The sequence below is a fragment of the Neoarius graeffei genome, chromosome 25 (assembly GCF_027579695.1).
Source record: "Neoarius graeffei isolate fNeoGra1 chromosome 25, fNeoGra1.pri, whole genome shotgun sequence".
Lineage (NCBI taxonomy): Eukaryota > Metazoa > Chordata > Actinopteri > Siluriformes > Ariidae > Neoarius > Neoarius graeffei.
Window position 1 is genome coordinate 40,513,305 of NC_083593.1, and position 25,093 is coordinate 40,538,397.

The following is a 25,093-nucleotide window of genomic DNA, read 5'->3' on the forward strand; positions in this document are numbered from 1 at the left end:
GAACACAAGGTGGAATAAAAGCTTAAGATTTCTGCCTTGAACAGGTTGTGCAAAAGGGTTTATTGATTTCAAAAACCCATTGTATGATGCTCACCATCTGTCACCTACTACAGAGCTTTGAAATGGAGCCATTTAGAAGTAATAGCCTCAAGTTAGAGAAGGCGAGAATGTCAAAACAGCTGTGATTCAGAAAAAAAAGGTAAAACGAAACAAAAAAGTTTAAAAAAAATCATTTGAAAAGTGATATGAGAAACTGTGGTGAATTTATGCTACAGGATGAGACTTAGTGAAGATAATACTGACAAAAGAGGAAAAGAAACACCAATCTGAAAGGTCACGTCATGCATACTGTCTGGGTCGACAAAATAAGAGAGAGACATTTTGTGAATCATTAAGGCAGTAATGTACATCATGTATTAAACCAAATGTCAGACTTCACAAAACGTTGCAATTTCACTAAAACTTTGCATCTGGGGCGCGCTATTCTTTTTCTTTTCTTTTTTTGCACTTACTGTATAAGCATGCATAGCTCTTGTAAAATAAAGTGTACTTCTTTCTCCTGATTCTTTGGCTGAGCATTTGATCACACCCACTCAGATTTACGACAGTTTGCAAACTGTTGAAAATGTACTTTGTCAGACTATTCCTAGGATTTCTGTATCATAAAAATGTGTATTTATAGAATTATCATCCTGAAAGTACCAAAAGGAAGGGAAAGGAGAAGTGTTTTAGGTCTGGACACATTTGAGGCATGTCTGGGACAAAAAGGATATTACATTACAGGCATTCTTATCCAGAGCAACATACAACATACCCAGAGCAGCCTGGGGTTAAGTTTACGGGCACTTCAGCAATTTCTGCTGGTCCAGGGAATCAAGAAGAAGAAGAAACTGTTATTTGTCACATGCACACTTCAAGCACAGTGAGATTCATTCTCTGCATTTAACCCATCTGAAGCAGTGAACACACGCACCCAGAGCAGTGGGCAGCCATACTACAGCACCCAGGAAACAGTTAGGGTTTAGATGCCTTGCTCAAGGGCACTTCAGGCCAAGGCCACCCCATGTTAACCTAACCTGCATGTCTTTGGGGTGAAACCGGAGGAAACCCACACAGACACAGGGAGAACATACAAACTCTACACAGAAAGGCCCCCACCAGCCGCTGGGCTCGAACCCAGAACCTTCTTGCTATGAGGCGACAGTGCTAACCATGACACCACCGTGCTGCCCAAACTGATGACTTTAGTCCCAAAGCTGCTTCTCTAACCACTAGGCCACTATTTCCCCCATGTGAACAGCATAACGCAACTCCTCCATTTCAGGAAAGGATGCAGCAACGCCAATTTCACAAAGATTTAAAATGCAGCAATTTTACAGTTTTTGTTTCACTTTGAAATGAATACAATGTAATTCAATTATTCTATAATTCATTTACATTTTTCTGTCTCCACAGAGTATGTACAATGTGGCCGTGGGACTGTTGTATGAAATCCAGTTGGCACTATTTGCATTCACAAGTGAACACACCAGCCTCAGTGGCTTAATGAATACAGCACTAGTCTCTTAAGTCAGGGAGTGTGGGTTTGAGTTCCATCCAGGGCGAGGGCGGTTAGCAGAGTGGTGCAGTAGATATGCGCTGGGGCTCATAACTCAGGGACCAGTAGACTGAATGAATTCCATGTCCTCCGCTAAGATCCATGCTTTTGTTTTTAATGCCCCTGAAAAAAAAGAAGGCCAGTAATGCTTTTTGATTAATTCATGGTCAAGATGTGTCCTGTGTGAACAGAGAGGTACTTCCACAACTTGATTCATCACATTGTCTAATTCCTTTAACTGTAAACAGGGCTAAATATTACAAGCCAGTATATTGGAGGACATGTTCATAGAATTCCCTTCTTGAAAAAAAAAAAAAAAACATTTTGGATTCCTAAAAGTAAAATAAAAGGACAGTGAAAAATGGAAATAAAATATAAATTAAAAATTGCAAAGTGGAGAAATAAAATACTCAACAAATTTGTCTAAGTCCCAGTTGAGATGGCATGGCATTATACTGGAGTACATATTCGTAGAATTATCATCCTAGAAAAAATGTATTTTAGATCGGTAAAAAGTTAAGTAAAATAGCAGAGGGAGGAAATAAACAAAATAAAATAGACATAAATAATTAAAAATAATGGCAAAGCGTAGGCATAAAGTGAACGTTATGTATTGCACATTAAGAAGGCAAGAAATTGCACTAATTCACTTTTGACGAGGCACCTGCTAATTGAAAAGCATTCCAGGTGACTACGTCATGAAGATAATGCCAATAGTGTGTAAAACATCATCAAGATAAACGCTGGCAACTTTTAAGAATCTAAAATATCAAACATATTTTGTTGTTTTTAAACACTTTTTTTTTTTAATTTACCATGCAATTCCATATGTGTTCCATAAATTATGTCATAGTTTTGATGTCTTCAGTATTGTTCTACAATGTCGAAAATAGTCAAAATACAGAAAACCCTATGAATGAGTTGGGGTGTCCAAACCTTTGATAGATAAATATCGTGTGACAAATTGCTATAGACATTTATGATGAGGTGGTACGGTGGTGTATTGGTTAGCGCTGTCGCCTCACAGCAAGAAGGTCCGGGTTCAAGCCCCGTGGCCGGCGAGGGCCTTTCTGTGCGGAGTTTGCATGTTCTCCCAGTGTCCGCGTGGGTTTCCTCCGGGTGCTCCGGTTTCCCCCACAGTCCAAAGACATGCAGGTTAGGCTAACTGGTGACTCTAAATTGACCGTAGGTGTGAATGGGAGTGTGAATGGTTGTCTGTGTCTATGCGTCAGCCCTGCGATGACCTGGCGACTTGTCCAGGGTGTACCCCGCCTTTCGCCCGTAGTCAGCTGGGATAGGCTCCAGCTTGCCTGCGACCCTGTAGAACAGGATAAAGCGGCTAGAGATAATGAGATGAGACATTTATGATGATTCAAATTGAGGAAATAAATAACAGGCTGTGTAATCTCTTAGTGTTTCCTGTCTGTGCTTGTGTTGTGTAGACTGCAAAGGGCGCAATAACATACAATAGAGGAAATGCATGTGTAACAGCTCTAATGCTGCAAAAGCACAAAAAACAGATCTAAAATGGGAAATGGCTGTTGCGAGACTGACTGTACAAACAGATTCAACAAGAACTCAGTGTTTTCTTGCAGACTGTCGAAAGCTTAAGAAAGTAAATGGAGGCAGTCATTTCATGTTTAAGCCTAAATACAGCCTTTACAAATGGTTCGAAAGAAAAGGTCTGTGTTATTCATGTTTTCATTTTAAATAAAAGGAATATATTATTTAATAGGGTATTACATTTACTCCAACCTTTACAAATATTTGTAAAGTTATTGTTGAAACAAAAGTATTTATTTAATTTGACAAAATGAATAAAGTTGATACAGTATAACATACAGCATACTCACACAATTCAAGCATAATTTCAATCAAATATCTCACATTGTTGGTGAAATCCATTAAAAAAGTAGACCTCTCCAAGTCGCAAATTTTAGTTTAGCTCCATATACATATTCTGAGTTATTGTGAATTTTGTGGCCATGAGCTTGAGGTGTGTGGTGGGGAGGCACAGTGGTGTAGTAGTAAGAAGGTTCCAGGTTCAAACCCCACGGCCGACGGGGGCTTTTCTGTGTGGAGTTTGAATGTTTTCCCCGTGTGGGCGTGCTCTGGGTTTCCCCCACAGTTTAAAGACATGCAGATTAGGTAAAATACCAATTGGGGTATTAATACAAAATAAGCACCGTCATTGTGCATACTTAGCCCAAGCCCGGCTAGATTGGGGAGGGTTGCGTCAGGAAGGGCATCTGGTGTAAAAACCTATGCCAATTCAAATATGTGGGACAGATCTGCTGCGGGGCGGCACGGTGGTGTAGTGGTTAGCGCTGTCGCCTCACAGCAAGAAGGTCCTGGGTTCGAGCCCCGGGGCCGGCGAGGGCCTTTCTGTGTGGAGTTTGCATGTTCTCCCCGTGTCCGCGTGGGTTTCCTCCGGGTGCTCCGGTTTCCCCCACAGTCCAAAGACATGCAGGTTAGGTTAACTGGTGACTCTAAATTGACCGTAGGTGTGAATGTGAGTGTGAATGGTTGTCTGTGTCTATGTGTCAGCCCTGTGATGACCTGGCGACTTGTCCAGGGTGTACCCCGCCTTTCGCCCGTAGTCAGCTGGGATAGGCTCCAGCTTGCCTGCGACCCTGTAGAAGGATAAAGCGGCTAGAGATAATGAGATGAGATGAGATGAGATCTGCTGCGCCTAACGGGAGTAGAAGAAGCTTGAGGTGTATAGTCTGGCAGGTGTCATTTACAAAGAATTGAAAATCCCCTTCCTGCAAAAGGTCAAAAGTGCTGTTCTGTTCATTTACACTGAAGATGTTTCCTGTGAACAGTGAAGTACTTCCATGACATTCATCGGGAGACATTTTCCAATTCTTTCTACTCCAAGTAAGGCTAAACATTACAATCCATTATACTGGAGGATGTATTCATCAAACTACCATCTTAAAGAATCATCTTATAGTTATAGCTTGACTCGTCTCATCTCATTATCTGTAGCCGCTTTATCCTGTTCTACAGGGTCGCAGGCAAGCTGACTACGGGCGAAAGGCGGGGTACACCCTGGACAAGTCGCCAGGTCATCACAGGGCTGACACATAGACGCAGACAACCATTCACATTCACACCTACGGTCAATTTAGAGTCACCAGTTAACCTAACCTGCATGTCTTTGGACTGTGGGGGAAACCGGAGCACCCGGAGGAAACCCACGCGGACAACATGCAAACTCCGCACAGAAAGGCCCTCGCCGGCCACGGGGCTCGAACCCGGACCTTCTTGCTGTGAGGCGACAGCGCTAACCAATACACCACCGTGCCGCCCCTATAGCTTGAATATGATCAAAATATAAAGCTATAGCACTAGCCTCCTAAGTAAGTGATCGTGGGTTCAAATCTGGGTTGTGTGTGGTGCATCTGTGAGATTTTTCACCCGAATATATTCATTATCAAAAAGACTGTGCATGAAGTCACTTATGAGATTCCTAATTACTCCCTAGGAAGTGGCTCAGTTTGTCCCTCCTTACCGCTACACTTTACATAGCAGACTATCACAACAGAAAACTCACCAAGTAGGCCATATACAACAGGCTGCGGAGTGAAGCGTGGGATTAGTCTTGTCTAATTTGCAGCAGGGAAGAAAGAGGCAGGAAATATGCCACCATCTGATATCATCTTGTCAACCAACACAGAACAGGTCTGCCCTTTAGCATCGACATGGCCTGAAAATGGCATATAATTACAGAAAGCATAAAAACAACACTGAAAATATTTCAAATCAAACAGAGATGGGATCAACGTCTTTTATTTTTCTTTGTCTAAAATTTCTACAAACATAGAAATTTGGTTTTGAAAAAAGTGAACTCAGATTAAAGCTGCAATTTTAGCAAAAACAAGTATCAAACTGTCTAAAAATGATCTATCACATTCAACATCTTTACAAAAAATGACAATATAAATTACCGATAAAATGAAAATCCTGAAAAGGGAAAAAAAACAGCAGTTTCCTCAAGCAATAAATAGTATGATACATGTCCTATAGCTTGAAAAACCAGGCAGTACAGTATCGTTAGGACATACCATAGAACCATACACAGTATATCCACATAATACACATGGCTCTTCTCGTCAGCCCTCATTCTCGAGGGACGTCAGTTTTTAATTTAACCAACCACAGCTACCTTTGAGCAAATATGAATCGATTTGAACAAGGATCCATGTGCATTTGCGAAATAAATCCCGATTGCACCATTGGCCTTAACACAGCTGGTCTTCACATAGTGCTTGACAAGCTTGTGCCATAATCTCTAAACACATAAAGAGCACCTTGTGGGCGCTAATCTCTTTTGTTGAGTTAATCAATTGAATCCGACATCTCAGGACAGACTGAGAAATACCGTTTAATATTCCTGGTTATTGGTTTTTGAATATACCTTTTTTGCATTATTGCGAATGCTGAGTGTTTAGCAATTGGCTAACGTTGCTTGCTACAGGTACATACTAAGAGACAGAAAACCAGACAGACTAACATTTAAAGGCATTTTTAAAGATCTCTGCTTCCAGGGACAACCAGATCCCAAAGCACTGCAAACCACATTTAAATGGTAGCTGAAAACAGTTTGTTTAAAAAAAAAAAAACACCCGAGACATTAACAATATTCTAGGAAGTAAACCCATAACTGTGACAAACCCCAGCAATACAGTGCATGAAAAACATTACAATATTCAGTCAGTGTGACGTAGTACATTTCTCTTGAAAACCAATGAAAATGTCTTTACATTCTTACATATGTACAGTGCTACAAGTAGCGAAAACTTATTAAAATGTCAGAGAGAGAAACTGGTGAAGCACCAAAGGCCTGGACCCACTGAGCATACACATGTTGTGTAACAGCAACAATCACTATAAAGAGCTAATGTGCAAATGATATGAACAATAACAGGAGACAAAATATGTAAAATGTATCGACGTTGGGGAAAGGATCAAATGTCCTAATTTTTCTGCAGGATAAGATTTCCGTACATATAAAGTAGTGTGCAAAAGTCTTAGGCGCATGTAAAGAAATGCTGGAGACCAAAAATGGCTTTAAAAAAAAAAAAAAGTTAAACATCTCATCTCATTATCTCTAGCCGCTTTATCCTGTTCTACAGGGTCGCAGGCAAGCTGGAGCCTATCCCAGCTGACTACGGGCGAAAGGCGGGGTACACCCTGGACAAGTCGCCAGGTCATCACAGGGCTGACACATAGACACAGACAACCATTCACACTCACACTCACACCTATGGTCAATTTAGAGTCACCAGTTAACCTAACCTGCATGTCTTTGGACTGTGGGGGAAACCGGAGCACCCGGAGGAAACCCACGGGGAGAACATGCAAACTCCACACAGAAAGGCCCTCGCCGGCCATGGGGCTCGAACCCGGACCTTCTTGCTGTGAGGCGACAGTGCTAACCACTACACCACCGTGCCGCCCAAAGTTAAACATAAAAAAAAAAAAAAAGCCGGCACGGTGGTGTAGTGGTTAGCGCTGTTGCCTCACAGCAAGAAGGTCCTGGGTTCGAGCCCCGTGGCCGGCGAGGGCCTTTCTGCGTGGAGTTTGCATGTTCTCCCTGTGGGTTTCCTCCGGGTGCTCCGGTTTCCCCCACAGTCCAAAGACATGCAGGTTAGGTTAACTGGTGACTCTAAATTGAGCGTAGGTGTGAATGTGAGTGTGAATGGTTGTCTGTGTCTATGTGTCAGCCCTGTGATGACCTGACGACTTGTCCAGGGTGTACCCCGCCTTTCGCCCGTAGTCAGCTGGGATAGGCTCCAGCTTGCCTGCGACCCTGTAGAACAGGATAAAGCGGCTAGAGATAATGAGATGAGATAAACAGCAGTAAACCATAATAAATGAAACAAAGTCAATATTTGGTGTGAGACAACCAGTTACTTTATATATTTAAACAAACAAACAAACAAACAAAAAACCCTAGCAGTCTCCTTGTACAATGAGTGCAGTTTGATGCGGAAATGAGCTGTAGGTTTTACTGAGCATCTTCCAGAACCAGACACAGTTCTTCTGGACACTGTCACACTCGCTTCTTCATTTTGCACCAAAACCCAGTAGCCTTCATTATGTTTTCTTTTTTCATCTGAAAAGTCGTCTCTTATGTAATATACTGCTCATACACAAAGTTTTTTTTTTTTCCCCCTGTAACATTTAATTTTGTGCTGGAAAACGAACGTTTGGACTCAAAAATGTTTTCGTACTGACTCGATAATGTAGAAGTCATAAAATAGAAATCTATAACAAAGTTTGTATGAAAAAGAAAAAAGGGTGCCGAAGACTTTTGCACAGTGCCGTATCTGCGGAAATAACTTTGCCAGAGGACATCTGTATTAATCATGATCACGTCGCATAGGATAAGTAATCGCTGTATAAATCACAGAGAGGGGACTGTCTTCATTTCCATTATGCATGCATAGCCATCACATTAAACATTCCATATGTGCTACATTTTATTTCAATATTTGATCTTTATTATGAGTGCTTGGTGTAGGGTTTGTGGCTGTAGAAGTTAAACTTAAATCATCAGCAGGCCACATGACGAGGACAGGATTGTAGTCTTTACCTGTGCTAGGAATATTTCAGTGAAATCTTACACCGTATATTATTCTATCCACGTTCACTGGATATGAGCAATCGCGCGCTCTGATTGGCTACTCTACTACGAGGCTATCGGCTCATATACCACGAGTAGAGAAAAACAAAATGGCAGAGCTTGTTGCTGAACCAACTGAGGATGAAATAAAAACCCTACTTGAAAACAACCCACCCAAAAAAAAAACAAAAAAAACAAAAACAAACAAACCTCAAAACAAAATATGGAATAAAAGTATTTGATGGTAAGAACGTATTAAAAAAAAATTTTTTTTTCAAGAATTATGATAGTATTTTTCACAAATTGCTCCTGTCGTTTCATTGGTTTGTTTACGTTCTAAGCGGAAATGATTTTGTCGGAAGTTTTTATTTATCCAATTTGCAAAAAATAAAAATGCTCCGTTTCTCAAAATCCAGTGAATGTGGCTAGAATAAAAGTTATTCCATTCAATCTCGTCGTACACGGCTTATAGCAGACTCGGCATTACGTGCCTCGTTGGCTATCAGCTCATGTACGACTCGATTTTGTGGAATCACTGTTAAATATTCATGCCTGTCATTTTAAGCTGAAAAAAAAAATGGCTGTGTGGAAAATCCGTATTTTGAAAGTCAACGGAAAGGTAACTGTCCAATCAAAAAGCAGCTAACTGTGAAACGCTGACACTGTGGCAACGAAATACTGAATGATACACAAATCACAGTTCAATAACAAACAAAAACTATACTACCTGATGAATAGTTCAGTATATCCAGGCCTTTTAAACATCATTGGGAAAAAAAAAAAAAAAAGTGAAATCAGTTGAGAGATGTTCTCTCTCAATATTCAGGCTCAATAAATATGGTACATTCCAGGAACACAATCACCCTTCTAACAAACTGTGTATCATTTACGCAAGTGGTATTACCATTCAGACGTACAGTATATTACATCTTCGAGGCTTGAAATGGCTTAAAAAATTACTGACATCTTGAACACAGCAAATCGAACATGTAAGTACTGTATGATCTACATTCATATAAAAATAAATTTGCACTAATTTGCACAAAGGCCTCTAGCTCCTAAAAATTACAGCACTGAAAGAAAGAAAAAAAATTTATAATCTCTCAAGGAACATTAAGATCTTTGGGACTGATAAGATGTTACAGTAACTTTCCTGTTGGAACAATGCTACTCTTTTCAGATGAAATCACTGAGAACGACCAGACAGTATTCACGTATAAAACAACCGATGAGGCTTAACTCACCAGTCAAACTATTGCAAGGTATCTGTAGCTCAGGAGCTCTTTTACAGTTCGCCAGTGAATTGGGATATTGAATTACTGAAACATGATAGAGCACGTTGAAGCATTTTTGATTCTGCAGATAGTGCCTGTGAAATATCCAATTGAAGGCATGTTCAGTTCAGCTTCAAAGGATTCGAGTGGGCTTTCCTGTCACTCAGCTGCATCGTCTGTCTTTTTTTAAGATGGGAGACCATTCAAGTTGGTTTACATTTAGACGTCGTCAGCTTTAGTGCCCCTTTGCTGTGTAACGTTTTTAACGTCTTGAACTCGAGTGGCATCCGGTGAGGACTTGCGTTGGAGAAGTATCTGTATTTGAGCATGTCGTAGTAATGATACTTCACTGGGTTTCCACTGGCGTCTTTTGGGAACGGCCAGAATCCGTACAAGTGGATTTCATCGCAGAAACGTGTGGCCATAGTGTACATCAGCAATCCAGTGCTGGGACGCTTGATGTTTACTTTGTTTGTGAGCCAGTACCTGAGAAACAAATATAGATCACTATTAATAAACATGGAAAAGGAACATTTTCACAGGAAAGGCACAACTGCAAGCTGCAGAATTGCAATTTAATCGAAAACATATACATGGTGTCCGTAAATGATCTTTATCTAAATTTTCATCTCATCTCATTATCTCTAGACGCTTTATCCTGTTCTACAGGGTTGCAGGCAAGCTGGAGCCTACCCCAGCTGACTACGGGCGAAAGGCGGGGTACACCCTGGACAAGTCGCCAGGTCATCACAGGGCTGACACATAGACACACAACCATTCACACTCACATTCATACCTACGGTCAATTTAGAGTCACTGGTTAACCTAACCTGCATGTCTTTGGACTGTGGGGGAAACCGGAGCACCCGGAGGAAACCCACGCGGACACGGGGAGAACATGCAAACTCCGCACAGAAAGGCCGTCACCGGCCACGGGGCTCAAACCCGGACCTTCTTGCTGTGAGGCGACAGCGCTAACCACTACACCACCGTGCCGCCATTATCTAAATTTTACCCAATATAAAAAGTCTAACAGACGGTGTAGATTGTCCCATTTTACAGAGAAACACATTAAGTTTTTCTTAGTACCACATTTTGACAAGTTTCCTCCTCATCTTCGTTTTTTTCACATCCGCTATTGAAAGCATTAAAGCTACACGGCCTTTCGAGCTCATAAAAATCTGTGAAATTTAGTTCCCTCTGAAATTTGGTCGTTGTGATATATGTTTATTTCTGTAATAATTCACAAAATATCAGGCCATTCTGTGGCTGGGAAGTTATTTAATTTGAGGGGACTCCTGAGCTAATAATGTGCATGAAATCACTCGCTTCGCGCAGTCAAACAGACAGAGGAAGTCCGTGTGCGCATGTTTATCATCTTCTTCTTTTGGGTTTTACAGCAGCTGGAATCCACAGTGTTGCATTACTGCCACCTACAGGTTTACCTTGACTGTGCACTGACAGTTACATCATTCTGTCGCTAAACGAACAGCTGATCACACCGAGGTGCTCGCTGACCGCCGATATTTATTAGGTTGGTCCTGCGTTTCCTTTTCTTTGCATCATAATGTCTTTTCTTCTCATGTTCTGTTACTGTAGTCGGCCTTTCACGTTTCATTCACACACATCCTCCGTTGTTCTCTCCTGTTTCAAATTTGTATCCCACAATGCCTTGCGTGAATGGGGAAAGCCCACCATGATGTAGTATCTTGAATTGGGTCATGCTGAAGCAGGCAAAAACAGCGGAGAATTTAGGGCCACGTGGCCCTAAATTCATTAATTGTTCTATTTAAAAAAAAAACTAATAAAATTGGAAGTCTGTGATTCGAATTCAGTAGCTTTCGCTCCACTAAACAAAAATAATTGGGTGTCAGGGTAAATTCTTTTTATGACCTACACTTGAAAAATCTGAAAGGGAGTCTAGCTTTAATGTGGATATGTTGACGTGTACATGGCAGTGTTTGGATTATCACCTGGATGATTTGCTCATCACTAAAGATGATCATAGTGAATATTTGTAACTTTTTAACTTTAAGAAGAAAACTTGGATTTTGTGTGTTTGAATTTCCTCGATTGGTAATTCTAGTTATGTTAGTAATTTTTTTATTTGGTATCAATGTTGTAAAGATAATTCATACACCCTGTAAGTAGTGCTGTAGTGCTCAAGACCACTTTTTAAAGGTCTCGGAATCGACTACACTTTTACTCAGTCTTGTTTTGGTCTTGAACATCGAGGACTCTGGATTTTATTTCAAGACCTATGTAATAGGCGAGAGGCTGAGGGCTGCGGAAACGGAGATCGGCGCTGCCCGATGCGCCACATGGCGCAGGAAGGACTTTAACTTTTAACTAACAAGACCACAACTGTGGGGATTTCACTAAATTGCCTATGCATCGTCTGACAGATTTGTGAACATCATTACTGTGATTGGATGTGAAACTTCCTGCTTCAAACGTAACCAATAACGTGACTCATTGCCAATTTGAAATTTTCGTTACTGTTCACGGCAATCACCCCTCCCCCTTCACACACACTGGACTGGTCTTGACTCAGTCTTGCCCTGCTTTGGTCATGGTCTTGACTTGGTCTCAACCCCTCAAAGTCTTGAGCTTGTCTTGGTCATGACTTGGATGCAGTTTAGGTGGTCTTAACTACAACACTACCTGTAAGTACACAGTTATTACCCCACCAAGCCCTTGCCCATAATCAACCCACCCATACGTTCTCCAATTAGAGAAAACAGGCCACATTGCCAAGCTAGGCATCATAAAATGGAGGTGTAGCATCTTTCCACATGGATTGCAAGACAGAGGATTAAACATCCCTAAAAAGGTAAACCAAATAAGAACTAAAGGGCAGGGATTTTGTTAAAAGTCCTAATGAAACACAGACTTCCAAGTTGTGCTCTCTAGGTGGGCGGGATGGCATACCCTCTCTCCTGTCAATCACACTGACACTAGCCAATCATGGGTGTCTAAGAGCTCATGTATGTAGAAGAGGGCAGATAGCATGAGCAACATTTTGTAAAGATATGGAGGAACACAGAGGAAGCATGTATTAAACTTCACCCTCCCCAGCTGGTAGCTTTCATATGATGAGGAGAGCTGGCTGGTAGAAGGGAACTGGTACGTAAAAAAAATGAGGAGAGAACAGGGGAAAATTTCTGGGAAATAAATACTGACGGGCGGCACGGTGGTGTAGTGGTTAGCGCTGTCGCCTCACAGCAAGAAGGTCCTGGGTTCGAGCCCCGGGGCCGGCGAGGGCCTTTCTGTGTGGAGTTTGCATGTTCTCCCCGTGTCCGCGTGGGTTTCCTCCGGGTGCTCCGGTTTCCCCCACAGTCCAAAGACATGCAGGTTAGGTTGACTGGTGACTCTAAATTGACCGTAGGTGTGAATGTGAGTGTGAATGGTTGTCTGTGTCTATGTGTCAGCCCTGTGATGACCTGGCGACTTGTCCAGGGTGTACCCCGCCTTTCGCCCGTAGTCAGCTGGGATGGGCTCCAGCTTGCCTGCGACCCTGTAGAAGGATAAAGCGGCTAGAGATAATGAGATGAGATGAGATAAATACTGACTGGCTAGTCGAGTTCCATAACTGGCACTGTGGCATGCAAAATACATGACCTCTACGCTGGTGCAAAGAACAGCAGGTTGTTCCAATGCCTGAGCGTATACTGTATATTTCTGTGCAATCATTCAAATGTAAGTAGCCCATCCAAAAGCTATGCTAAAGTAGCTGCCATTCTTTAGTAAACTCATAAGAGTCTAATATTGCAAGATGTAGTTTTGGTTGGGTTGTAATTGAATGGAAAATTAGGCTATAATTTGCCTGTCTTAATGACGTAATGCTCTACCGGGTCTGTGCTGGGGGCATTACCATGCAAAAACCTGGCTGTCTGCAGTCATGCATGCAAATCTGAAATTGCCAGTATGCACTTTGCATGTTAATAGGTGATGACTTCAGAAGGTTTTAATCAGCACTAATTTAAAAAAAAAAAAAAGAAGAAGCCTGGTCATAGACAATATAGCACTGTGATCATTCAGTATTCTGGGGAAAAAAGGGATTACAATATATTATGAAGATGGTAGGGATATAATTGAAATTATAGATTCGATTCAACTTTGTCATTGTGCAGAGTACAGGTACAAAGTCAATGAAATGCAGTTTGGATCTAACCAGAAAGGCAAAATACAGTATTATTTACAGATAAGTGCCAGAAGTAAGTACTGCAGCATAGTGATGCTATATGTTACAATATATACAGCGACGGACAGTGGAGAGATACAATATTATATATGTCGGAAGCCATGGCCTAATGGTTAGAGAAGCAGCTTTGGGACCAAAAGGTTGCCGGTTCGATTCCCTAGACCAGCAGGAATGGCTGAAGTGCCCTTCAGCAAGGCACCTAAACCCCAACTGCTCCCCAGGCTGCTCTGGGTATGTTGTACGTCGCTCTGGATAAGAGCGTCTGCTAAATGTCTGTAGTGTAATGTAAATATTGAAATGCAGATTTACAGAGGGGAAGTGGACAGGATTAGAGAGTATGTATGTAAGGTTGTATGTACAGTTAGAAATCTTGCCAAAAATTGGTTTACAGGGCAGCAGGGCTGGCATTCCATGGGAGACAAACAGGAGGCTTTTACTTATGAGGGCATAAGATACGAAGCTGGCAGGACAAACAAACAAAGGCCACATTCCTTAACATAATTGTACAGAATTCATTTATTCATCCTTAGTAATTGTCTGGTCAGGGTTGCAACATTTTGATAGTTTGGTTAAATTTTGGAAAACAGAACCAGCTAAATTTGTTTGATAATATCGCAGATATAAACAAGGAATGGGAGGTTGAGGAACTGTATTGAGCCAGAATTCGCAGACCAAACTAATTGTTTTCAGTATTTAAAAAAAAAACAAAAACACACCCCACACACACACCATAACAACTCATGTTTAGGCCACACCCACTCAAAGCTGGACAAAGTACCCAACTTCATTGCTTAAGTCAAAGTACAGATACTGCTCGTCAAATGTTACTCCAATACAAGTGAAAGTTGTACAGTCAAAGTACTGAAGTATTTGCATTTAAAAATACTTAAGTATTAAAAGTACATTTTCTGTCAACGCATCGTTGTATTATTGCCACAACGCTTACAAAACCTAACGCCTCTGAAGCAACCTGACTGGATCTACTGACTAGCTTGTAGAACCTGTAGAATAAACACCTTTAAACACAACTAAACACAGATTTCTACATTCTGTTTATTTGCCAAGATTATGTTGAAACATATTTCTGAAAGGACTGCAGATAAGGGGCGGCACGGTGGTGTAGTGGTTAGCGCTGTTGCCTCACAGCAAGAAGGCCCGGGTTCGAGCCCCGTGGCCGGTGAGGGCCTTTCTGTGTGGAGTTTGCATGTTCTACCCGTGTCTGCGTGGGTTTCCTCCGGGTGCTCCGGTTTCCCCCACAGTCCAAAGACATGCAGGTTAGGTTAACTGGCGACTCTAATGGCCCTTTTCCACTACCCTTTTTCAGCTCACTTCAGCTCGCTTCAGCCCACTTCAGCCCGACATGGCTCGTGTTTCGACTACCAAAAACCAGCACGACTCAGCTTGCTTCAGCCCTGCTTAGCCCCTAAAACTCGCACCGTTTTGGAGTAGGGCTGAAGCGAGCCAAACCGAGCCGAGTGAGGCTGGGGGCGTGAGCAGACACTCCCCTGTGCACTGATTGGTGAGGAGGAGTGTCCTCACATGCCCACACACGCCCCGCGAGCACGCTGGGATCTGTAAACACCGCAAACCCGGAAGGAGAAGAATTACGAGAATTTCTGAAGCCTTATGCGCCTCGCCTCATCTATACGCTCTTGCCAGTATCTGTCAGTGTTGTCGGTGACAACAAGCCACAGCACCAAGACCAGCAACACTAACGACTCCATGTCCTCCATGTTTATTGTTTACTATTCGGGTCGTGAGACTACCGCTTAAAAGCTCACTGATGTCACTGTTTGCGCTGCTTAACGACATCACCTGACGTCCACCCACTTTCGCTAACTCCACCCAATGTGTCCACCCACTTCCAGCCAGCACGGTTCAGCGCGGTTGTAGTCGAAATGCAACTCCAACAGCCCCGCTCAGCCCGACTCAGCACGGCACGGCTCAGCCCGACTCAGCCGCGTTTGTAGTGGAAAAGCGGCATAAATTGACTGGAGGTGTGAATGTGAGTGTGAATGGTTGTCTGTGTCTATGTGTCAGCCCTGTGCAGTGCCGGATTAACTATATGGGCATGCAGCACAGTGCCCAGGGGCACTAACCACTCACAGCCAGTGGAGGGGCACCACATGACAGAAACTTTAAAAATATTTTTCGTGAATGTTTGTACACTTAACCTCCTAAGGCTCAAGCTGTTTTTTTACATGCATTTTTTATTTCTCTTTGCTATTTGGGCTTATTAGAACCTGATTAGAATAAAAACTAAGCATCATCTTTTGATAAGATGCACTTTTAGAGAAAAAGTATGTCCACATATGTGGATTCTTGTTCCGAATTTCCATAAAGTGCTGTCCACGCATGTGACCGCTATGCCCTAGGAGGTTAAAATGGTTATACACTTAACATTGTTAAATAGTCATATATAATTCATTATGAACACTAATTTCATAAGAACAACAACAATAATCATAATTCTGAGCAAGAGTGGCCTATGTGACCATTAACCCCCCTTTCCTCAACCTGTCAGTTGAGCCAGTCCACCTACGGTGAAATGTATCAATTTTTTAAAAACCGTGGTAGAAATGAAAAATGGACAGACATCAATTGAGTGGTGGTGCGAAGAGAAAATTAAAAAAAGAGAAAGACTCCAGGCGTGTAGCTGCAATTAAAAATGTTCCAGTGTTAGATTGTTTTTATAAAAAAACATCGACAACTGCTGTCACTACCAGCGCTGAAGCCGAAGCTAGTGAAATCAGCGATGCTAGTGAGGGAGATGGCCCTGCTAGCACTAGCCGGGGAGATGCTACAACCACAGCCAGTGTTAGCCGAGGGGTCGGCGACGACAAGGATTCCCTTGAGGAAGATATGTGTGAAGCCACTTTAAACCAGGTAGAGATCAGTTCACACCATGGTGACGAGAAGGAAGACGAGGGTGTTATAAACTTTATGTGTACTATTGTTTATGTATATGCTACTATTTTTGACAGCAAAGGGCAAGGTTTGTGAGTGTGTGCAGGAGGTTACTGAACACGTGCGCACGCGGGGGGGGCACTTGAGGTATAGTGCCCGGGGCACCGCATTGGCTTAATACGGCACTGGCCCTATGATGACCTGGCGACTTGTCCAGGGTGTACCCCGCCTTTCGCCCGTAGTCAGCTGGGATAGGCTCCAGCTTGCCTGCGACCCTGTAGAACAGGATAAAGCGGCTACAGATAATGAGATGAGATGAGACTAACAGTGTCCAAGTTAACTAGCTATGCATTAACGTTAGCTGTGGACAAGGCGATGGCAACTTGGTGAGCAAATCCATAGAAAGTCATTTGACTAACCAGACTGCATGGCTATTGCAACATTATTGCCAGCTCAAAAAGCACAGACAACTTAATTGCAAGGTTTCTCTTGGAATAAAACGTTTACAGACCTCAATATGCTCCTGCAGGCTGCATGGAGAGTTTTTGTAGGCCGTGATATGGTTCGTTTTCGGCAAACAAAGCAAACAATTAAAATGAAACAAATCTTTAATCCTTTCAGAAAACTGAAACATGGGTTCTAGGTATGGCCATGGGTGCGTGCGTTCCTCAGAAGAACCGCCTCCTTCCATTCTGCCATCAACTGATCGTGTTCAAATAACGCTGCTGAGAAAAATCCCTGAACTTGATTTTATACAGTCTATGGACGTGACATGACCCTAGTGATTACTGATTGTTTTTTCCCAGGTGTCACTGAGAAAGCCTATCATGCTTTAGAAAAGAAAAGAAAAAACATCCACTTTCAAAGCTGCTTCATAGTAACGAGTACCTTGACAGAAAAGTACGATATTTGTCTTTCAAATGTAGTGAAGTCATAAGGTTCCAAAACAAATAAAAGTACAGATACTCAAAAAAAAGTGTATTTAAGTACAGTACTCAAGTAAACGTACTTCGTTACTGTCCACCTCTGCACCCACTTTGGGTTTAAATCCAAATATGGATATTTGAGGCACTAAACAGACGTGTTACACCTCTTTGATATACGTAAAAGCATCATGTCTATTAGGCTACGTTCACACTGCAGGCTGAAGTGACTCAAATCCGATCTTTTCGCCCATATGTGACCTGTATCCGATCTTTTATCGACAATATGAACGACACAGATCCGATTTTTTCAAATCCGACCCAGGCCGTTTGGATATGTGGTCCTAATTCCGATTCCTATCCGCTCTTTTCATATGCGACTTCAGTCTGAACCACCAGGTCGCATTCATCCGACTTACACGTCATCAACAAGCCACAAACGTCACTATTCTGCGCTGAAGTAGGCGGCGGGTCTCTCAAAAAAAGTTACAACAACATGGCGCATAATCACGGGCGCAGATAGAGGGTGGGACTCGTCCCACCCAGATTTAAATTCACCTCGTTCGGTCCCCCCCACTTATAGGGAGGAAAAAACGTCTATGCTGTCTTTCTTTGCATAAGGCAAACCTCACGGAAAAATCAAAAGACTAATTACCATTCGGTTTATTGAGGTGCACAGCAGTGTATACATAGTTGCAACAACTCACATAAAACAAAACAAAGACTGATATTCGGTTGGTTGAGCTGCGCAGACTGCACAGGTTGCGAGCTCGAGCTTGGTTGCTATGGTTACTAACAACAAGTTTGACAGGCATATCGGGGTTGGGGTTGGTTTGCTGGCAGCTTTGTCCCCCCCAGTTCAAAAAACGTATCTGCGCCCCTGCGCATGACATCAATGCGAGGGACGCTTCGGGCTGTGAAGGTTCTGAATCTTCTCAATGGAAGGACGCAGAGGTTAGGGAGCTGATTTCCATTTGGGGGGATGCAGCTATTCAAGCTAGATTGGATGGGTCATACCGCAACCGGGCGGTTTTACTTCCGTAAACACTGGCCATGCTCACTGCGTGTGACGTCATCGTATCCTGCAATGCGCATGCGGAACACTTTTAGGTCGCTTTTCGTTCATACTGAGGATCACATACAAGTCGCATATATTTGTTAATGTGAACGACCTCACAAAAAAATCGGATTTCACAAAAAAATCGGAATTGAGCATTAAGCCTTGCAGTGTGAACGTAGCGTTAGTTAGTTTTAGCTTTAAACCGACAGAGGGTTATATTCCTGTTTGTGGTTCTGTACTCCCTCCTGGAACCTTCAAATACTGTTTGTCTTCATTGTTTAGCACAATTGATGGGAATTTTACGTACCCTTGAAGTAGTCGATTCAATCTGACCTCCAGGTTCAGGTTGCCCTGACTGAAAGCCATTTCCCCCTCTCAGAAGCCTATATTTAGCGCTGATGTAGGCCAGTCTGAAGGTGTCATTAAAAAGAAAAAAGGTGTCTGGCTGCCATGGTAACTCACAAGAACATCTGATGGCTTCTTCAGAAACACAAGGCCAAAACAAGCCTTCAAGTGGTTGAAGTAACCACGGACTAAAAGCAGAAAAGGATTTTAATAGACCACCTAAGACAATCCGAGAGTTCTTCAGGAGAGTGGACGTGCCGAACGGCTCACGAAAGAGTAGCCTCGGTTTCATGCAAACCAATCTAAGCAAATTATACTCTGAATTACACTCTGTTCATCAATCTTTCAAGAGGCGGGCATGATGAAAGACCGAAAGTATGAGCATACAATTTCATCAGAATTAGTCCTCCCTTCTTTTCGCCGAATTCTAAATGACAATATTATTTAAAACTACAAAGCACAGGCTGAAATCTGAAGATTAAGAGCGCTTAGTGGCAGGCCCTTGTGTAATCACAGGGTTGTCTTTGCATACCCGCTGAGTGCTGCCTTTGCAAACACACACTACAGGTGGCAGCCTGCGGGCTATTTTTCATTTCAGGAAATGACAACTGGGATTCAGGAGCTCTGGGCTTCCTTCGAGCTAATACGTACTGCCACACCTGGGCTTCATGCCAATTTCTCTTTCTTGACGGATGAATCTTTCTAGCGTCTTCAAACAATATCCATACTTTTGATTCTGCTGATTTGAGCAAAAACTCCAGCAACTGAATCATGAAGTGTATCATCATATCGAAATATTTGATGTGTATCCCAAAGCTGAAAATCCTTCTGAGATACATTTACACAACAGCTAAAGATTTTTTTGCCACTGGGTGATTTTTCCCCCTCCCCACAGAAGTCAGAACAATCATGTGTCTATTCCACTGGCATCTTTGCATGCAGACCAATTTCAGATGTCAAATCTCAATCTCTCTCTCTCTCTCTCAAGTGTGGCTGGCTGCTTGACAGGTTTGCGCAGATATTTCCAGGACTTCTGAGACGCATTTGAAAGTGTTATGGTGAACACACTTACAAGGTTTTGAAACGAATTATAAAAAGTGTTATCACACCAAACAAAACTGTTTCATGCAAAGCTTCAAAGTGATGTTTGAATAAATCTTCTGTAAATTGCTCCTATTAAATTATCCTGCTGGCAAAACAGATATGAACACAGTACTTGTACGGTGCTTTCACATACACAGCATTTAATCCATTTGAATCAAACTATGGTCTGTTTTCCCCCTCCACGTAGTTCATTTAAGCAGGTGAGAACACAGAAATAACACTCGGGTGTGGACTAAAACAACCGATCTCAGATCGTCAGGTTCCAAGCTAAATCTAGAGCCATCTGATTGCAGTGAGAAGGTAATTCGGCCCTAAACTGACCAGAATGTAGGAAAGTAGCCAAACATGCTCTGTATTATGGGAATTTACTATAGGTATTGTTTTTGTTTTGTTGGTTGGTAATAATGGACCAATTTACAAAAGAAGCCAACGTACCTCTGGAGTCTGAGCTGCCCCTATACGCCAGCCAGATCCCTATGCGCCGCTACTACTGGTCGCCTGGCCCCTCCTCCTCTCCGCTCCTGCCCAGCCCAATCAAGACTGCTGTCTCTCCTGGCTCCCCGTTGGTGGAACGACCTTCCAACTGAGGTCAGAACTGCCGACTCCCTGACCACCTTCAAGTGCAGACTAAAGACTCACCTCTTCAGGCTGCACCTCTTCCCTGCCCACTGTGTAACTGTTTCCGTCTCGACCAACCCAGGTTGTGTACTGTCTAGCCTAGGGTTAGCCGTTTGAGTTCTCTATTTAGTTGTACTTTATATGGTTGGTTTGTTTGCTTGGCTGTTTGAGTATTGATACTTCAACAGAATATTACACTAGGTATTGCTGTCACTTGTTCAGTTGGCCCTAGAACTTTCTTGTCTAGAAGTTCAGCACTTAGTATACTTGACTTTTGCACTCGTTGTACATCACTCTGGATAAGAGCGTCTGCTAAATGCCATGTAATGTTAAAAAAAAAAAATACATCAAAGGAGTTAGTTACATAATTATTGTGTTCTCCTTGCTCCAGTGGATACAATTGCGAGTTCGAATCCCAGTGATGCAAAAGCCATCTGTGACTGGGAACCAAGGGAGCAATTTTAGCCGTGCTCTCTGGGGGGATGCAGGACATTCTCTCCTGTCAATCACAGTGACACTAGCCAATCGTAGGTATCATGAAGGCAGATTGTGCTTTACTTTCCTTGGGTGTTTTATGCTGCCTTGCGATGCTGCATTTCAAAAAGGTATAGTTGGTTGGAATGTTACCGGCGAGTGGCCTAGTGGTTAGCATGTCCGCCTCTCGATCGGGAGATCGCGAGTTCTACTCAAGGTCAGGTCATACCAAAGGCCGTCATAAAAATGGTGCCTACTGCCATCTGGCAAGGCACACTGCAATACAGATGCGAGTGGGGAGTCAAACTCTCGTGGTTACCAGAGGACTAGCCCCCCACTGTAACCCTAACTATGTAATATAGACGAAAGGCCGAGGGCTACGAAATGGAGATCGGCGCCACCAAACGAGCCATGAATGGTGCGAGAAGGACTTTGACTGATAGTTGGCTGGGTTCATGTGTCTCAAAGGAAGCACATTAGCTGTTGTGCGATAGGCGAGGGAGGGTTGGTTGGTTGGGGGGGAAGTCCCCAAGATCTGGTCTTCCCAGGCAGTCTCCTGTTCCAGTACTAACCAGCTCTTTGAGGCGCATGGGTACGGCGCCGATCTCCGTTTCCACAGCCCGTAGCCTCTCGCCTATACAGCTAGGGTTACAGTAGGGGACTAGGGTGGGTGGGAAAATTGGGGAGGAAATGCGGGAAAATGGCGGCACAGTGGTGTAGTGGTTAGTGCTGTCGCCTCACAGCAAGAAGGTCCGGGTTCGAGCCCTGTGGCCGGCGAGGGCCTTTCTGTGTGGAGTTTGCATGTTCTCCCCGTGTCCGTGTGGGTTTCCTCCGGGTGCTCCGGTTTCCCCCACAGTCCAAAGACATGCAGGTTAGGTTAACTGGTGACTCTAAATTGACCGTAGGTATGAATGTGAGTGTGAATGGTTGTCTGTGTCTATGTGTCAGCCCTGTGATGACCTGGCGACTTGTCCAGGGTGTACCTTGCCTTTCGCCCGTAGTCAGCTGGGATAGGCTCCAGCTTGCCTGCGACCCTGTAGAACAGGATAAAGCGGCTAGAGATAATGAGATGAGATGTGGGAAAATCCCACTCACACAATACTGCCACGTAACTGTACTGACCTTATATAGAGAAATGTGAGGTTATGACATTATGTATAACGTACTTATAGTTCATATAACTCTGTATAGCCACATTTCTTCATTGTATTTTTCATATTTTTATACTATTAGTACCATATGAAAAGCATGGAAAGTAAAAGGTTCCTTGCACAGTGCAACCTGCTTCCCTGTCCACGACAGTAAAGAACTCAATGTGAGCGGTCAGCTAGTATAACAAAGCATAACAAAGACGAAACCTCAGAAATGTTGAAGATAATACATACAGACATATGGTAATAGTGGATATGCTAACAGCCTCATCTACAAACATCCCCATTCGCTATACAAGTCAAGGATATTAACAGTACTGATACCCATTATCTCTACAATGACTGGGATTAAATTAAAGGAGCATCTTGTTCACTCTCTTAACATATGTGACTCACCCTCTGACAGCATGGACCAGGCGGAGGGAGGGGTAGGCCATGCGCACTGGGAGCTTTCTCTTGAGGATGAGCTCATTGACGCCCTCCACGTGCTTCTCTCCTCCCTTCACCATAAAGGCTGGAATCCACAGGACGCTGTCATTCAACAGACTCAAACGCTGCACAAAGCGCTCACGCGCCGTCTCATTCAAAAGACCGCTGTATGCACGCTGAATCACAGATGGGTTCATGGTGGTGAAGTCTGACCTTAAGCCCACATCCTCAGCGAACTCAGCCAGGGGAGCGAGGTTACATCTGTGCCACAGCCACAGGGAAAGACAAATGTTAGAGCTGAAATTTAAGGCCTTTAGGCTGCCTACAGGGCTTTAGTCATAAAGAAGTCTATTTCTGCACTGAGGAAAAAAAAAAAAGTGGTGTGAGACTGGTGAAAATATAGGCTTCAGTGGCTTTTGAAGAGACGACCAATAATACATGCAAAAGCTTAAAAGCAGACGATGTCTGAACATCACAACGATACTCTTTTACGTTTCTAAACATGAATGTGTCCAGCAAGTTTGAAATCACATTAAGTCATTGTTTTACTAACTAAAATCTTGATATAAATGTACATAGATCTAATCAATATAAGGCATTTTAGATGTTCTACGTATTTAAATGATATCTACTCGTATTTCAAGAATTTTAAGAACTGAATTTGTCATGGCTGAAAATTTAAAGATACAGCTTTACCTCTGCCTGTTACAAAAGCGCCGACACTGGAGACTCCTTCCATATACAGTACGTCTTAACAACAGCATCACCATATCAACATTTTATGTGTTAAAGATGACATACGGTATTATAGCCTTTCATCGTTCTCCCCAGAGCGCTTTTGCGCTTTAATTTCATGCCAACACGCTTTAAATTTGCAGACATGCTATTTTTTTTTTTTTTGCTCCGACACTTGCTGAAAAAATGTCAGATTCCTACCTTGCGATGTTTGGGGCATATTTTGAAGGAAAATCAGTGTTTTGGGCCGGTTTGCTGCCATGATGCATTCAGGCAAACTGGAAATACCCCTGGGAAATCCCCAATCACAGCAAACGCCCTCAAATCACTTTGCTGCTGTGCCAGTACCATGATACTTCAGTGCGCGGGCGAGATCGCAGTTTATGGTTGGGGTTTTTTTGGTGGGTATACATCTCCACATTTCAATCATGCCAAAAAGAGGTGCGACTGGTGCTCAGTGCCCCATATGGTCATATTTTTGACAGCTAAATGAAAGCAGGACAGAAGAGCCAGAAAGAGAAGAGAAAAGGAAAGAAGTGAAACCGAATATGTTGTTGACACAGTAGATTGTTAAGGCGTTTAAAGTATTACACTACCGTTCAAAAGTTTGGGGTCACCCAGACAATTTTGTGTCTTCCATGAAAAGTCACACTTCTATTTACCACCATAAGTTGTAAAATGAATAGAAAATATATAGTCAAGACATTTTTCTGGGGACCAGGAACGGTTAACCAACAACTGGAAGATGTTCTCAGCCTGTTTAATGATGAGTTCTGCAACAGGATGTGGATTCTGTGTTGGCCTCAACTTTATCGCTTTAATTTCCAAGAAAGGCAACAGCTATGAAATGAGAATATATTAAACAAGACAGTCATCTATATCCCCCACCATATACACTACCGTTCAAAAGTTTGGGGTCACCCAGACAATTTTGTGTTTTCCATGAAAAGTCACACTTTTATTTACCACCATAAGTTGTAAAATGAATAGAAAATATAGTCAAGACATTTTTCTGGCCATTTTGAGCATTTAATCGACCCCACAAATGTGATGCTCCAGAAACTCAATCTGCTCAAAGGAAGGTCAGTTTTATAGCTTCTCTAAAGAGCTCAACTGTTTTCAGCTGTGCTAACATGATTGTACAAGGGTTTTCTAATCATCCATTAGCCTTCTGAGGCAATGAGCAAACACATTGTACCATTAGAACACTGGAGTGAGAGTTGCTGGAAATGGGCCTCTATACACCTATGGAGATATTGCACCAAAAACCAGACATTTGCAGCTAGAATAGTCATTTACCACATTAGCAATGTATAGAGTGGATTTCTGATTAGTTTAAAGTGATCTTCATTGAAAAGAACAGTGCTTTTCTTTCAAAAATAAGGACATTTCAAAGTGACCCCAAACTTTTGAACGGTAGTGTATATAGGCCCAAGTATAGAATACAATGCCTTTATCGTCACTGCACGAATGTACAATGAAATTTTAATTCATCATAGGAGAGTAAACCACTGTGTACGTGCGTGCCGCCACTCTTGGGCACTTCAGCCCAAGGTCGTCCCACATTAACCTAACTGCATGTCTTTGGACTGTAGGGGAAACCGGAGCACCCGGAGGAAACCCATGCAGACACGGGGA

The 25,093-nt window shown here is 42.7% G+C and overlaps 1 protein-coding gene across 1 annotated transcript in view; it reads right to left on the reverse strand.

Moving 5' to 3' along the window:
- Positions 1-7,440: 7,440 nt before the first annotated feature.
- st8sia4 (ST8 alpha-N-acetyl-neuraminide alpha-2,8-sialyltransferase 4) overlaps positions 7,441-25,093 on the reverse strand; it is a 58,745-nt gene continuing 41,092 nt past the window's right edge. The window contains exons 4-5 of the mRNA XM_060908166.1: positions 22,688-22,981; positions 7,441-9,991 (exon numbers count right to left, since the gene is read on the reverse strand). Of these exons, the coding sequence (XP_060764149.1) occupies positions 9,709-9,991; positions 22,688-22,981 (577 nt within the window). The 3' untranslated portion in view covers positions 7,441-9,708. The remainder of the gene's footprint in view (positions 9,992-22,687; positions 22,982-25,093) is intronic.